Genomic DNA, 14,625 nt, shown 5'->3' on the forward strand with positions numbered 1-14,625 from the left:
TTCAGCATGGCATCCCTATGTTTATAGGGAACAAGTTGAGGATAGCAGATTTGGCATCCCTGTGTTTATAGGGAACAAGTTGAAAACAACAGATTTGGCATCCCTGTGTTTATAGGGAACAGATCAAATAAGCAGATCGAAGAACTCAAAACTCGACAAGCTCGAGCAAAATTGGGTCTTTTTAGTCTTTGCTCTATTCCTGTTAACACAACAATGAGCAAAGAGGGGCAGCTGTAGAACCCATATTTTGCCCGGGCCTTAAAATAAATAAACCAAATTTTGAAAAAAAAATAAAAAAAAAAAATCAAAATGCCCATTAAAAGTTCATTTACAAACAAAGCTACCAACCCAATTACAACCCAAAAATTAAAACCTAAAAGAAGCCCAAAAGCTTAGAAACCCTAGCCCACAACCTATTTTCGGAAATTAGAAACTCTAGCCGCAAGCCTCAACCACCCACTTCCAACCACTACCAAGTGGCACATGCCTCCACCACCGTTTGCCTGCCATACAAGTAGAAGAAAAGATAAAAAATATATATAATAAAGTTTGTAAATGGCTATAAAGGCCATACTAGAATCGATTGTAAGTGGGGGGATCGATGGTATTTTGAGGAAGAATCGATTGTATTTTGGGGATAGAAGAGATTGTATTAGAGGGGGTTGTATTATAGAGACTTTTGAGAGAAATCAAAAGGAGAAAACAAGTTCAAAAGGTGTTTGTCCTTATTTTTATTTTTTGATCTTCTTTCTATTCGTTCGTTTTATCTATTTTACAAATATTTTTAACAAAGAAAAAAACTTGTAAAAAATATAAAAAAAAAAGGGAAAGAGGGAAGGATCTTACTGGTGTTCAGTTTTCCAACATCGTGGACGATCGAGGAAGCCACCGTCGAGGATCGGTGGCCGGAAACCGAATGGATTCTTGAGTTCTAGGGTGCTTTTCATTAATTTTTGAAGGTTTTTGGGTCATTTTAACCCTAAATCCGGGCTCTACTCGAGAAGAGAAGCGAAAAAGGGCCTCGGAAGATTTTCCGGTCACCGTGGACGGCGACGCCGCCGTCGGTGGCCGGTGACCGGCGTGACGGTTGATGGCCGATCCGATGACCGGATGAGGGGAAGGGTTGAGAGAGTTGAGAGCCTCCTCTCTATTTTGAAAAATGAATGTAGGGTGGTAAGGTGGTGTTTTAACTCTTTTTTTTGTTGTTTTTTCTTAAAAAAAAGTTTTTTTTATGATAAAAAAAAAGAGAAAATAAAGTATGGTTTTAATTAATAATAAAAACAAAATAGTATGGGGGAATGGTTTTAATTAATAATAAAAACAAAATAGTATGGGGGAATAGTTTTAATTAATAATAAAACAAAATAGTATGGGGAGTAGTTTTAATTAATAATAAAACAAAGTAGCATTGGGGGAGTGGAATCAACTTCTTTGCTTGGGACCATGCATGTTACCTTTAATTGGGTAATTTACGCAATTGGTCCCCTCCTTTGTGCTAGCCTTCAATCGGGCCATATTTAAGTTTTATATTATTTTAAATTGGCCCTGCAGTCTGTGTGCTATTTCAATTTGCCCCCTTTGCGCGGTATTTTAAGATTTGGGGCATTTTTAATTTTAGATCTCGGACATTTATACGCAATTAATTTTAGCCCAAAATTCTGTTTCAATAATTTGTTTTACTTGTAAGTTATCTCTTGGATTTTGTTTCTTCTCTCAATTAAGTTTCAGTTATTCTTTTTAGAATAAACATGTTTCTACATATTATTTTGATTTTATACTTTTGTAATTATTATTTTTCTCTTTTCTTTTTTTTTCACGTGTATACCTGTTTATATGAAATACCTTTATATTATTATTACTACTATATGTATATATTTATAATATTACTAATAGTTTATTTTTTACATTATTATGTATATACCATGTAAATATTTTAATATTATATTATGTATACATTATATATATATATCTTTTAATATTGTATTTTTATTGTTTTGCATATGCCCTAATATTATATCGTTTATATATTTTTTTTATTTCCCATATTATCTTTATATATTTTTAACTATATCATGTATATGCTACTACTATATATCTATTTATGTAGTATTATTAATAGTTGTTTCTAATAGTATGATTATTTCTAATATGTATATATTATGTATTTACCTTCAATATTATATATCGTATATTTCTAATACTATTTCGTTATTACTACTATTACACTATTATTATATTTTTACCAATTACTCTTTAAATACACTTGTTTTACCTTTTACTCTTCACTCACTATATATATTGTTTACTTATCTATATATTCACATACATATATATAATTTCACACATCATTCCAAAATTTTTATTTGTATTATTACTATTAATATTATTATTATCTTCACTATACTATCATTCTTTAGTCTTACATAATGATTGTTTATTTATTACTAGTTTTTTTTAATCTCGAATATTTCCTAGCTTATTTGTTATTATCTTTTTATTCGTTTTATTGATTTATTTGTTACCTCGAAATAAGATTTTTTGCAAATAAGGCAATGCTTGGTGTTTGGAAATTTCGAGAAAGCAGTGCCCTAACTTATTGGGTTGCCACTTTTCTTGTTGAATTCGAATAATTAAGTACCCTTCTAAGTTTTTAGAGGTTTTCTAAATGCAAGCCACTATCTTGGAATTTCAAAGCAATATGTCCTAACTTATTGGATATAGCGTTTTGCTGTTTCGAGATAGGAATTTCAAAAAAGGGATAACTTAATGTCAATACTTTGACGCTAGTGAATCCCAATTTTCAAAGTTAAAATATTTTAAAGAGGACTACATCTTAATTTTTTTTTCTTTCGACATTTAAGACATTTGATAATCAATTAGGTACCAATTTTTGGGCGTTACGAGGGTGCTAATCCTTCCTCGTACGTAACCGACTCCCGAACCCGTTCTTTTATTTCGTGGACCAAAACTAATGATTTTAAAACAAAATGTTTTAAAGGTGATCCAATCACACCCAAAAAGATTGGTGGCGACTCCCGTTTTCGTTTTTAAAATCGATTCCTATTTTTAAAACTCGATCTAATAATGGTTTCGACAATTCCTATTTTATATTTATGGACTTGGTTTACAAAAATGGGGTTTTGAAACTGCATTTTCTAGTACCACTAAAAATCCGATCATTGTAATGACAACACCCAAGACTCAATTCTTGACTCAACAAAGTTTGTATAGTTTTTGAAATATTTTGTAGCAAGTGGCGTGTACCTAGCATCATAGTTTGCTTTGATTTCATGTTGAATATTTTGGTCACTTAATGTGTTAATAGTATGAAATATGAACATGCCTATATATGCTTGTGTATATATATGTGTTGGATATAGGGATATGTGGTTATTCTTGTCTAATATGTTATGTTTAGATCATATTTGATATGATGTTTGCTTTCCAAAAAAGTTAAATTGATGCTTGATGGTAGTAATGATGTGATCACACTTGTGAATAGGTGATTTAAGGTATTAAACATGCTTAAAATGGTGTTTAGAACTTGATAAACATATATTATAATGTTTGGATATGATATGGTATTGTTTTAGGTCAAAATAGGTGTGTTTTGGGGTCATTTTTTAGTCCTAACAAACTTCTATAGTTATAAGTGGTCAGATGTATCAGTACAAGTAAGTAGCCAAAATAAGAATAGTAGTAGGGACTTCAACTGATAGAAGTTTACCAATACAAGCATGTCAGTACATGGTTCCTCCCCTGATTTGACTTGTTTTAACCCTCAAAGACCCGATTAGGTTTGGATCATCTCTGAACACCTAGAACTTAAATTAAAATGATTTAAAAGTGTTTTAAATGACTTGAAGTCAACTCTAATCAATATGAATGTTTTGTAAAGTGTGATAAAAGTATGATATTGCGTTGATGTTGAATGAGAAGCAGATCTAGTTGTTTTAATTAATATCCTTAAACTTGTTTATGATTGAAATGAATAGTTTCTATAATATGTTAAATGTATGATGTTTTGAATTGATTATAAAAGAAAAGCTATTCCATGTTGCTTTGGTAATGAATGTGGTGCTTCACATTCAGACTCGATGATTGAGTCGGGTGAAGGATGCTACAGAAGGAGTACAAGGTTACTAGGTCTCAATGATCTTAAGTGGTCCCCTCATGGTGAGCGCACATTTTTTAGGTCGGTTGGAAGGAGCGAAGCTAGAGTCACCTGTGGGTATTTTTTGGGTTGTTCCGCATGTATCCACATGTTCAAGCCAAAATAAAGGTATAACAATACTAAAAATAACTTTAAAATAATAAACACAAATAAAATAAAAACTAAAAAACTAAAATAAGTCAAAATTAAAAGAAAAAATTGAAATTAAAACCAAGCCCTAAAATCTGAAATAAGATTCAACTTTAATTTTTTTTTTATAAAAAATGAACCTATGAGAAATCAAAATAATCACAATATAAACTCTGAACTAGAGCTCAGCCCGAAGAAAAATGAATTAAACACTACTTGTAGGAAATAAAAAAGTAATGAATTTTTATTGCAAACAAACTAGCTATCAAAAGAGAGAATTACATTAACTTGTGTATGACAGTTATAACTAGTCATTGTTGTTCATAAGAGCTTGATGATGTGCATGAATCTTTTAACAAACATTCACATGTCCAAAGCTCATAAAGCGGCTCAACTCATATGATTGAAACTCATTTCTGTACTTTGTATGTTTTTTTGTTAGAGTCATTTTGTTTTGATAGTCTTGTTTTTATGAGGAAGAACTGGGCTTTGTTGACATGCCTTGTAATTAGGCCAACCTTTTGACATGTAACTGACTAAGCTCTCTAACTTATCTTAGACGATAAGTTTACCAGTTCCTAAACTTTCTGGAATAGAAGTTTCAACAACATCTTGAAAACTAAATGAAGGATCAAATGGACTGATGTTGAATTCTTGATTTTTTAAGAGGCTTTCACTAGTTTTCTGTTGTTGATCAATCATCATCTTAAGTTGCCTTCCTTGCTCTTCTATTCGAAGTTGTAGATTTCGTTGAATCTGACCATGAAAATGAAACAAAAGCTTAATTGTAAGGTTATGACACGAAGCCACCAAATAGTTTATAGAATTAAAGTGCAATTTCACTAGGTATTAACTTATAGTTTTATAAAAAAAATTTATAACTAAACATGCAATTTTCTATTTTAAGGGGGTTAGGCCCACTGTTAGCCTCCGGGCGCCACCCCTGGTTATACAATGCTTAATCTTTGGACAAACATAGACCTAACTTGAATATAAAATCGACAAACAATATAAAATTTAACCAAGGTGGGAATGGGTTAACTCACTATTTAATCAGTATAAGTAAACACTACTTTAAGTTATGCTAGTTTGCTATCCCCACTTTGCTTTGGCTAAATATATAATCACTTACCAATTAAATTAAAAATAAGTTTTTTTCGAATATCAATTTTTTTTATTAAATCAAATGACAAATGATTGTGGTAGTGAGGGAGTGTTTTAGATCAAATTTTACATAATCCCTCTATTATGTTTAAATTTAGGATTTAATATTTATACCTTAATTTTACATAATACCATTAGTTAATTGAAATAGTTGATACTCTTGATTACTCCAGTTAAAATGTTTAGGTCAAATTTTTTCTTAAAAATACTCATTCCAACTTCATGCAAAAATATATATTATTTGTATTATAAATGTGTTTTTTTTACGAAAATCTACATCATCATTTAATCAGAATAATTAAGAATGTTAATTATTTTGATTAACTAATGCCATTGTAAAAGTATATGATCAAATTATGTAGAATTAAAATATAAAAACTAAATCTCAAATGTAAACATAGTAGCTACAATCTTATTAATATCTTATAATGACTAAATAAAAGGAGGGGAAATGAGTTGTGACCATATTCCTATAATGTATATAAAAGAAAAAGAATAAGGGCACACGTCAAATTATAAAGTAAAATTTTGATGGTTGAAATATGCTCTAAATCCCTATACCTTTTATACATTTAGAATTTAATCCCCTATTTTTATCTTCAAGAATTTAGTCGCTCTACTTTTTTGGATTTAAAAATTTAAGTCCAATTGTTACCATAGTTAAAATTCTTCTATTGACTTCACTAGTGTGACATTTTGAAATTAATAAAATATTCACTTGATAGTTATATAACAATAAAAATAATATTGAAAATAATTATATGAATTTTTAAGAAACACTCATTCAAACTCGCCATGATAAAATAATTTTTTGTGATAATAATGTTCTTAAGAAAAATTGGCTTTGGCATATTAATTGAAATAGTTAATAATATTAATTAATTACACTGAGAGCCAAAATTGAAATTTTACTATTGTTAAAAGAATAAGGTAAGACAAAACAAAAAAAAAATGAGAAGCTATGCCACCAAGACCCTTGGAGTATTAAAATATATATCATCATGTAATATTTTAATTGAAAAGTTAAGGATATTAACTATTTGGATTAATTAATAACATTATAAAAAAATATAGAAACCAAATTACGTTAAAAATATCAAATTTAAGCATAACAGAGGGACCAAAGTTGAAATTTAACCAAAAGAGATATAGTATAAAAATTGAGATAAAATAAAAAGAACAATTGCTATTACCTCTAATTGTTCATGAAGACGTCTTTGAACATCCAACTGAAGCTGCAATGCCTCTGTGAGGTGCAAACCACTGCCATATACATCACAATCTGTGATTAAATTGCAGCATCTAATAACATAATAGCACTACACTAAGAATAGAAGTTTACGTTTTGACATCAATCTGAGTTAAATCGTTTCTTTTCTCTGATTTTCCTGCAACAATAAAAGGATATGAACTTTTGGTCTTTGCAGAAGCATATATAATCAGTATGTATTTATGCAAATTATACCTTGAGCAGAGTCTGGCATGTATTTTGCAATTCGATATTTCTGTAAGAAAACCATAGGGAAACGTCTGATATTAGAATTTTAGCAAGGAGATCTTCATATCTTCACCAACATAATATAATCAACACAACATCAAATACCTGCAAATGGCTTTTCACATGGAAGATGGTCAATCCTTCAGTATCCATTAGTTTCAGAATTGCCTTTGGAGTTGCTTCTGTTAGGTCCAAAGCAATAAATCATTTGAGAAAAAAAAGTTGAAAATCATGGTGTTGCAGTATTGACTTACTCTCAGCACCCCCAAGGCGTTTAACACAGTCCACGAACTTGTCATGGAGATCTTGTGTCCACCTTATTCGAGTTTTACTAGTGAGCACCGTGCCGGTTGAACTAGGAGAAACCGAAAAGCTCCCGGAACTTGACTGCTTCTCTTGTAGAAAGAAACTTAGCTTTGCAGGCGAAGAACCATGTGAATTACAATAAGCCTGCAGAGGAAAACAGCTAAGAACAAACTTGTTTCATTTCACCTATGAGATTAACTAGAATTCATAGTAATGAAAAAGAAATTTACCCCTTGATCTTGATTTCCTCGGAAAGGAACTGAAAAGTGATTGGGAAGGGTGGCAGCATTGGTTCCAAGCAAGTTACTTAGATCATGTGAGGGATCTTCTGTGGTTGTGCAGGACTTATCCGAAGATTTCTGGTATTGATTGCAAAAAATCTGGGATTTCATTAGTGATTGGAGGGAAAAGTTGTCCCCGGAGGCATGGAATGAAGGAAGCTGAGAATTGCACAGCTTGTTGTATTGAGAACAAAAAGAAGTGGCAGCTCCTTGAGACGATGACCCGTACTGTGGAAACCCCATACATCTTTCAGTTGCATAAAAGGCAGCACCTGGTGTCTGGAAACCACCCATAATTGTACTGGAAGATGATGATTTTGGGTGATGCGAAACAGTTCCATCAACCATGGGAGTAGCCATGTTCCATGGCTGTTGAAAACCAACATATTCAAAATTGCAGTCCCTATTGAACCCAAGGTTCTGTCCTACATTTTCTTGGCAATCAAGCTTCTGAGTGTTCATTTACAAATCAAAAGTAATCAAAGATGGCACCAGCAAGTGAGTGTAGTATTGAATGAATTATAAGATGAAAACGCCACGCAGAATACGCGCAAAAACCAAAGAAAAGGAGATGCAGATAAGATGAAGGAGAACCATGGCAGTGTGATGAAGAATTCAGATTTATGGTAGAAAAATTCTGATTTATATTCCTCAATGACTTGAAGTTTAAGATATGATGAATACAACAAAAAATATATATAATATTTATTACTATATTTATTATTATACATTTAATGGATTGGAATGAACATTCATCTATTGCCAATTTGACACGACCGAAGCCATTACATTTATATATTCCAGATAATAATAAATTAAAATAAAGGTATTGTCCTTGTTTGAGAAAACTGATTCACAATATAAAATTTACGTTTCCAACTTTTCAATAATCAAAAGAAGAAATAAGACAAAAAAGCCAAGTCTATAAAACATCAAAACCAAAGGATTTATGGGGGTTTCCTCCTGGGCATCTTATAGCCTTCATAATTCAAAAAAGATACCAGCATAAATTCCAATTTTAGCAGAGACACCTCAACAAATATGTGTATAAATTAAATAGCATTATTCTTTTGTTTTATCATTTTTCCCATATCAAATGGGGTATCTGAAATTACCAGAGAAAAAGGGAAAGTTGATGGAGTACTATTATACCAATATATCTTAAAAGTGGGAGTGGATTCTCAACTGTAAGATTCGAAAACATGTTGAAAATCCCATCTCCATTTAAGATAATCCAATTACTTTGGATGATACCAACTTCATTAATTAACCTCTTCATTTTTTTTTATTTTTTTTTTCATCTCTAAAGTTAAAACTATGGAATCTTGCCGATGTATTATCGTATATATACTTACATAGAATCTTTCTCTAAATGTGTATACAATCAACTTCATGCCAATGAATGTTTGGCTATAATTGTTAAATAAATTTACCTCTCAGGTTGGATTAAGGCTTCCTTTCCATTCTCACTGCCTTTCAGTGTAGTGAGTTTCCGCAAATTTATCATTTTGTTGATTTTGGATAAGAATGGGTTAGTTCGATAATCAAATCAATTTGATCTGTTCAAATAATTTATCGGTTTTAATTGAATAAATTAAAAAAAATTGATTCAATTAATCTAGACACATGGTTGAATCGATCAATTTCTGATCCGATTAGTGTTTGAAGCCCTTTTGACTACACTGGAGTAGGGATGTTCAAACTTCGGTTAAAACCGAATTAATTAATCGAATTGATCTAATTCGATTAATTGATCTAATTCGGTCGGAGGTTAACTAATTTTTTTTATAAGTTCGGTTATCAGTTAATTTAGTTTGAAATTAGATAATAAACTGAATTAATCAAACTTAATAATTAATAATACAAATTATACGTAGTTTTAAATCGGTCAAATAATACAAATATTTCGGTTCAGTTAAATTTTTTTTGAAAAAAGATTTAGTTCAGTTAACGGTTAAATAAATAAAAATTCGATTAATTCAGTTAATACTAGTTCAGTTCAGTTAACCGTTTATTTGGATTGAACTATTGGTGAATAAATTACTCTCCCATTAAAACAATTAATAATTGTAAAAATTATAAAAATAATAAATTAGTGAATAATTTTTACACCCAATCAATAAATAAATAACATAGTGAAATGATTTTAAATTTATATGATTAATAATTTTATTACATTATAATTCAATAAAAATATAGTCTGTTATTATAATTAATATGATCAATTAAAATACAATAATCTTAAAAAATATAAATTAAAATAATAATCTCATAAATAATAAAAAATACAAAATAATGTTTCATTTGTTTTAATTTTTATGTTATTAATTTATAATTGGGTGAACTCTACAAATTGTCACTCAACTATGCTCACGTTCTTTTTTTGGTCACCCATCTTTAAAAGTTTTCAATTTATGTACTAACGTTTGTATTTATTATTGTTTTAGTCACCCGCGGTTAAATTGATAACAGAACTAATGAGGTGACCTTTTTCTAACTAGTATAATAACACATTTAGTCCTCAATACTTATATATTCTATTAATTTGATCCTAATTCTAAATAATTCAATAAATTTAACCCTTCACATTTAAATTTTTTATCAATTTGATCCTCAAACTTCCTAACCGAAGCTTTCAACTTTTAAAATAGATGCATTCCACGTCTATAAATTTGTAAAACCCTAAACAAATTTTTTTTTATCTATGGTTCTATATGTTTTCTTGGATACTTGCACCAGTAGCTCAAAATTAAGAAATCTAGTTAATTGTATCTACTTACCAAATGTTTAAAACGATGAAATCAATCCACTTTTTGCTTTGGTTTTTATATTTCAATTGACTATAGGTACAATATTTCTAAGGTTTTAATTAATATTGCTCTATTATGTTATAAATCCCACTTCGAGGTTTACTCCTTTCAAAGGAGTACTTTTGCTAGCATCTCATTTAGTAAAATGATAGGTCCATAAGTATTTTAGTTTTTAAAAATTAGTGTTTGCCTCTACTTGTCAAGGATCAATAAGTGAATCTGCAAAAGATAATACAGTTCTATAACTCCACCCTCGAACAAAGAACACTCTCACAACTTTGTCTAGCCAACAGGAATGGGTTATTCATCATCAAATTCCCCGGATCACCGCCTAATGTAATGTAACAGCCCGCCCGGCGAAGTCTTTGTACCTAATTACTTTTGGCATATAGTTTGTAAAATAAAGGTAGATAAGAATAAGTAAGTGATTGTTTTGGTTAAGTATAGAGTTGTGAGTGTTACGCCAATTGGCGAACTCTTAGTTTTGGTGAGATATCTAGTTTGGCAGACTCTTCTGTTAAGTATACACTATCTCAGATACTTTTGCGAACTAGTCAAGTTCGCAATTGATTAGATTTATTTATATTTTAGTAAGGTAACCAGTTAGTTAAGTTGAAATTTAGTTAGAATGAAATTAAGCTACTATAGATGAAAAGAATTAGATTATGATAAGTGTACTTAATCACGAGAATCAAGAGTGTTAGTGGAATTATCTGATTCTTCCATTAAACCTTGTCACCGTACTTACGTATATAAGAATAGCGGTGACTTCTCTGAAAATCTTTGCGTCTTTTTTTCTTCTTCTTTCTTCTTGATTTTCTTTGAACTCTCTAAAAGCTTAAGTCCAAAAAACTTCTCCAAAATTGGGTTTGTTGTATTCAACTAAGTTATATGTTTGTACCATTTCACTAGTAATTATTGATGAACCCTAGGTTATCTTCAAAGTTATTTACGTATTTTTAGTTCTGCGTGCATAAATGTTAGAATGGTGTGTAATGAAGGAAACATTCTGATTTTGGATTAAGTGTTGATTATTCTTTCATGCATGTTTAGATTTGATAGATCAGTGATCTGATATGTATAATTATCCTCATTTTTAGCTCAAGAAGCTACTAAAGGTCCAAGTGGTAAAGGCAAAGGATCTGTTTTATAAACTTTGCTATTATTTCTGGTGAGTTCCTTCTTATTTCCATGTTTTGTGGCCTTTTTTGTTTTATAATTGTATAAGGTAAGTATCCTTTCTTTGTAAAGGATGAAAAGTGTATGTGTGTGAATAATGGTTGTCTAGAGTCATGAGTTCAATATGTCTGTGATATGAAGTACAAGTCATTTTTCATGTTTAACCCACTACGAACTACTTCTGATATATGGAGATGGAGATGAGGAGATATGTTTGTGTAGCCTCCAGTAGGGTAGGTATATTGTAAACCGGATTGATAAAACACCATAAAACATCCTATACTGAGTGAAAATGATATAAGGAGTTATGGTGAAGAATGTATATGAATGAGATTGTAAGTTATATATTTGACTCTAAAATCTGGGTACGTGGCTGGCATGAGAAAGAATTGTCTAAGTTATGTTAAGTTGGCATATAGAATTCACCTATGTGATACACCATTGGCGTATTGATTCTATCTGAGTTCTGTATACGTCGTTGGGCATCCTCTATGTTAATGTGTGAATTCCTTTTTAAAGATGTAGTTATGCAGTTAACTTTCTTACTTAAGATCTCTTTAGAACTCACTAAGTTCATATGAACTTACTCGATAACTTTTTCCTTCTCAAGCTTACTGACCGAAAGAAACCTTATCTGAAGGACTAGGCCAAAGCGCTGCTGCTATGTGAGGTAGATGCTTTGTTTTTATTATCCATGAAGCGTGGGGGTGACATCTAAATGTATATTTTAGAAGAACTTGTATAACAAACTTTTGTTTGTTAAAACTTTGTTTCTATGAAATCTTAGTGAAATTTCATGCTTTGGATTTTAAGTATTATATGTTGTTTAACAATGTTACTATAATGTACTTGAGTTTACATGCCATTAGATTTAAACATTATATTTAATCCAATAATGGTTTAATTCAAACATTGAAGTTTTACAAAGATTTTTCCAGAACTGGTTTCAAATTTAAGATTATTTCTAAGTAATGACACGTCATACTCGAATTCTTTTAAAGGATCGGGTTTGGCATGTTACATGCAATCTTGCCAATCTTACGACTCAACCGTTCTTGCATCAACACCCAAACTCTCCAGCATTAATGGAGCCAAGACTGATAACAATCTCAAAAAACAACTCGTTAGTAATTTTATATATGTGGAATGTCTCTATTTTAAAAATGAAAAACTTTGATTAGGAAATTTGAGGATCAAATTGATAAAATTTATAAATGTGAAGGGTTAAATTTATTGAATTATTTAGAATTAGGATCAAATTGATAGAATATATAAGTATTGAGAACTGAATGTATTATTATACCAATTAGAAAAAAAAGCCATCTCATTATTTCCATTATCAATTTAACGACATGTGATCAAAACAGAAACATATATAAATGTTAGTGCCTAAATTGAAAATTTTTAAAGTTAGATGACCATTTGTATAGTTTACCCTTTATAATTTAATATAAATATAATATTATTTATCTATGATATATAAATATTTCATTTCTAGTCCAACTTCACCATTGTAGCTACGCATGAACCCAAACACACATCTCAACCACTAATTTTAATCTCATAGCTACATTATTAATCTTACCATCACAACAATTAATCTCACCACCAATACTATTTTTAAATTGATTGAAACTTCAATTTATCTTTTTGAAAAACCCTTTGTTAAAGATTGTGTGACCTGAATTCCGCACTTATTGAAGAAATAAATACAGTAGCAAAATAAGAGAATTTGTAGGGCGAAAGGCCGAGGGCATTACAACACAAGTTGAATCCGTATAGAATTGTTCTTCTTCTATTTGACTTTGATTAGAACAGGATTTTTTAACCCTTAAATAAAAGTAGGCGAAATTGCTATTGTATCATTCATTTTTCGACATTAGTGAATTTCTTCTCCTCTACCCGTATTTTTTTTTTCGAAAGAATTTCCATACAAATCTATGTGTTCTTTTTTTTTTCTTATTATTTTACAATTGTTCTACCGCCATTATCAATGTTTATTATAACACCCTTATCTAAAAACTTATCTAGATGAATAAGTTCGACATTGGAGATATTTTAGGCATCATATAATCATGTCATATAGCTTAAAGATTGATTATATACCAAAAAAATAAAAAATAAAAAAGAGATTTTTAAGTTATATAATTTAGTCGTTACACATAATGCCATCTCATAATTGATGTTGAAATTTTGTTGGATTTCACATATTTAATTAGGGTTTGAATTTTGGAATAGTAAGTGACAAAATAATACAACTAATTCCTAATCAAAGTTGTGATAAATTCACAAATCACATATGAATAAAGAAGAAAGAAACAAAAAGTGAAAACAAGAAAAAGGTGAGGTGGCATTTTCAATGGGGTGCATCCAAAGCAGCAATGCACTATAAACGATGATAATTTTATAATTAATTAATTTCTGCATGGGAAGCTCCGGAAAACTCATTTGGCTTTTTTCTGGATTAGGATACTGAATTATTAATAAATCACAATCATCTCATATTTATTACTTATACAAAAAGGTGTTCAGGTTTAACTTCTGACGGCAAATAAATCTACATTCTTTACTGTTTAAATACTAATTGATTGAGTTTTAGTTTGATTGATATGAATATTGTTATTAATATAAGAATATGTAGATTTGAGTAAGTTGAAGTGCATTATTCTCTTTATTAATGGGTTGGAGAGAAGCTATAGATAATTTTAGTACGGTGATTTCTGCCTCCATAATATACACTTTTTTTTTACATTTTTACCCTCATACCATTTTACAAATCCCTTCCCTTGAAGATATTGAAGCATATCACACTAGGGGCGAAACTAGAAATTTTTTTTAGGATAATCAAAATTAAGTTGTAATTTCTTTTTATAATAAAAATATAATTTTATTGTTTTAATAGTCTACATTTTTATAATTTTTAAAAGATTAAATAAAAATTTATAATTTTCAGAAGAGTTAAAGTACATTTTTACTTTTAGTTAAATAGAAAATTTTCTATTTTAGGTATATAGTTATCCCTGTATCACACATAAAGCATCCAAAATATAAATTCATAAAAGAGAGAATAAATGGTTTTTTTTC

At 29.9% G+C, this 14,625-nt stretch overlaps 1 protein-coding gene and 1 long non-coding RNA gene across 2 annotated transcripts; both read right to left on the minus strand.

Annotated features, from left to right (window-relative positions):
• Nucleotides 1–296: 296 nt before the first annotated feature.
• LOC121229484 (uncharacterized) lies at nucleotides 297–886 on the minus strand. Its single transcript, XR_005927254.1, has 2 exons — nucleotides 847–886; nucleotides 297–503 (listed from the first exon to the last, which is right to left on the minus strand). It is a non-coding gene; the product is annotated as an uncharacterized lncRNA (long non-coding RNA).
• A 3,513-nt stretch (nucleotides 887–4,399) lies between these two features.
• Nucleotides 4,400–8,305, minus strand: LOC107921399 (myb family transcription factor PHL5). Its single transcript, XM_016851253.2, has 7 exons — nucleotides 7,502–8,305; nucleotides 7,220–7,415; nucleotides 7,071–7,147; nucleotides 6,933–6,972; nucleotides 6,810–6,855; nucleotides 6,661–6,730; nucleotides 4,400–5,059 (listed from the first exon to the last, which is right to left on the minus strand). The coding sequence occupies exons 1-7, from the start codon at nucleotides 8,012–8,014 to the stop codon at nucleotides 4,859–4,861; spliced, it is 1,143 nt and encodes a 380-aa protein (XP_016706742.1). The 5' UTR covers nucleotides 8,015–8,305; the 3' UTR covers nucleotides 4,400–4,858.
• Nucleotides 8,306–14,625: the final 6,320 nt, after the last annotated feature.

This window comes from Gossypium hirsutum, chromosome A01, assembly GCF_007990345.1.
Source record: "Gossypium hirsutum isolate 1008001.06 chromosome A01, Gossypium_hirsutum_v2.1, whole genome shotgun sequence".
Lineage (NCBI taxonomy): Eukaryota > Viridiplantae > Streptophyta > Magnoliopsida > Malvales > Malvaceae > Gossypium > Gossypium hirsutum.

Excerpts from the sequence above, each read along its gene's own strand:
- LOC107921399 (XM_016851253.2), bottom strand. The coding sequence starts at position 8,014 with ATGAACACTCAGAAGCTTGATTGCCAAGAAAATGTAGGACAGAACCTT. Across the intron at positions 7,416-7,501 it reads GAGGAAATCAAGATCAAGGG|GCTTATTGTAATTCACATGG; the intron begins GTAAATTTCTTT and ends TTTCCTCTGCAG. Across the intron at positions 6,973-7,070 it reads ATGTGAAAAGCCATTTGCAG|AAATATCGAATTGCAAAATA; the intron begins GTATTTGATGTT and ends GTTTTCTTACAG.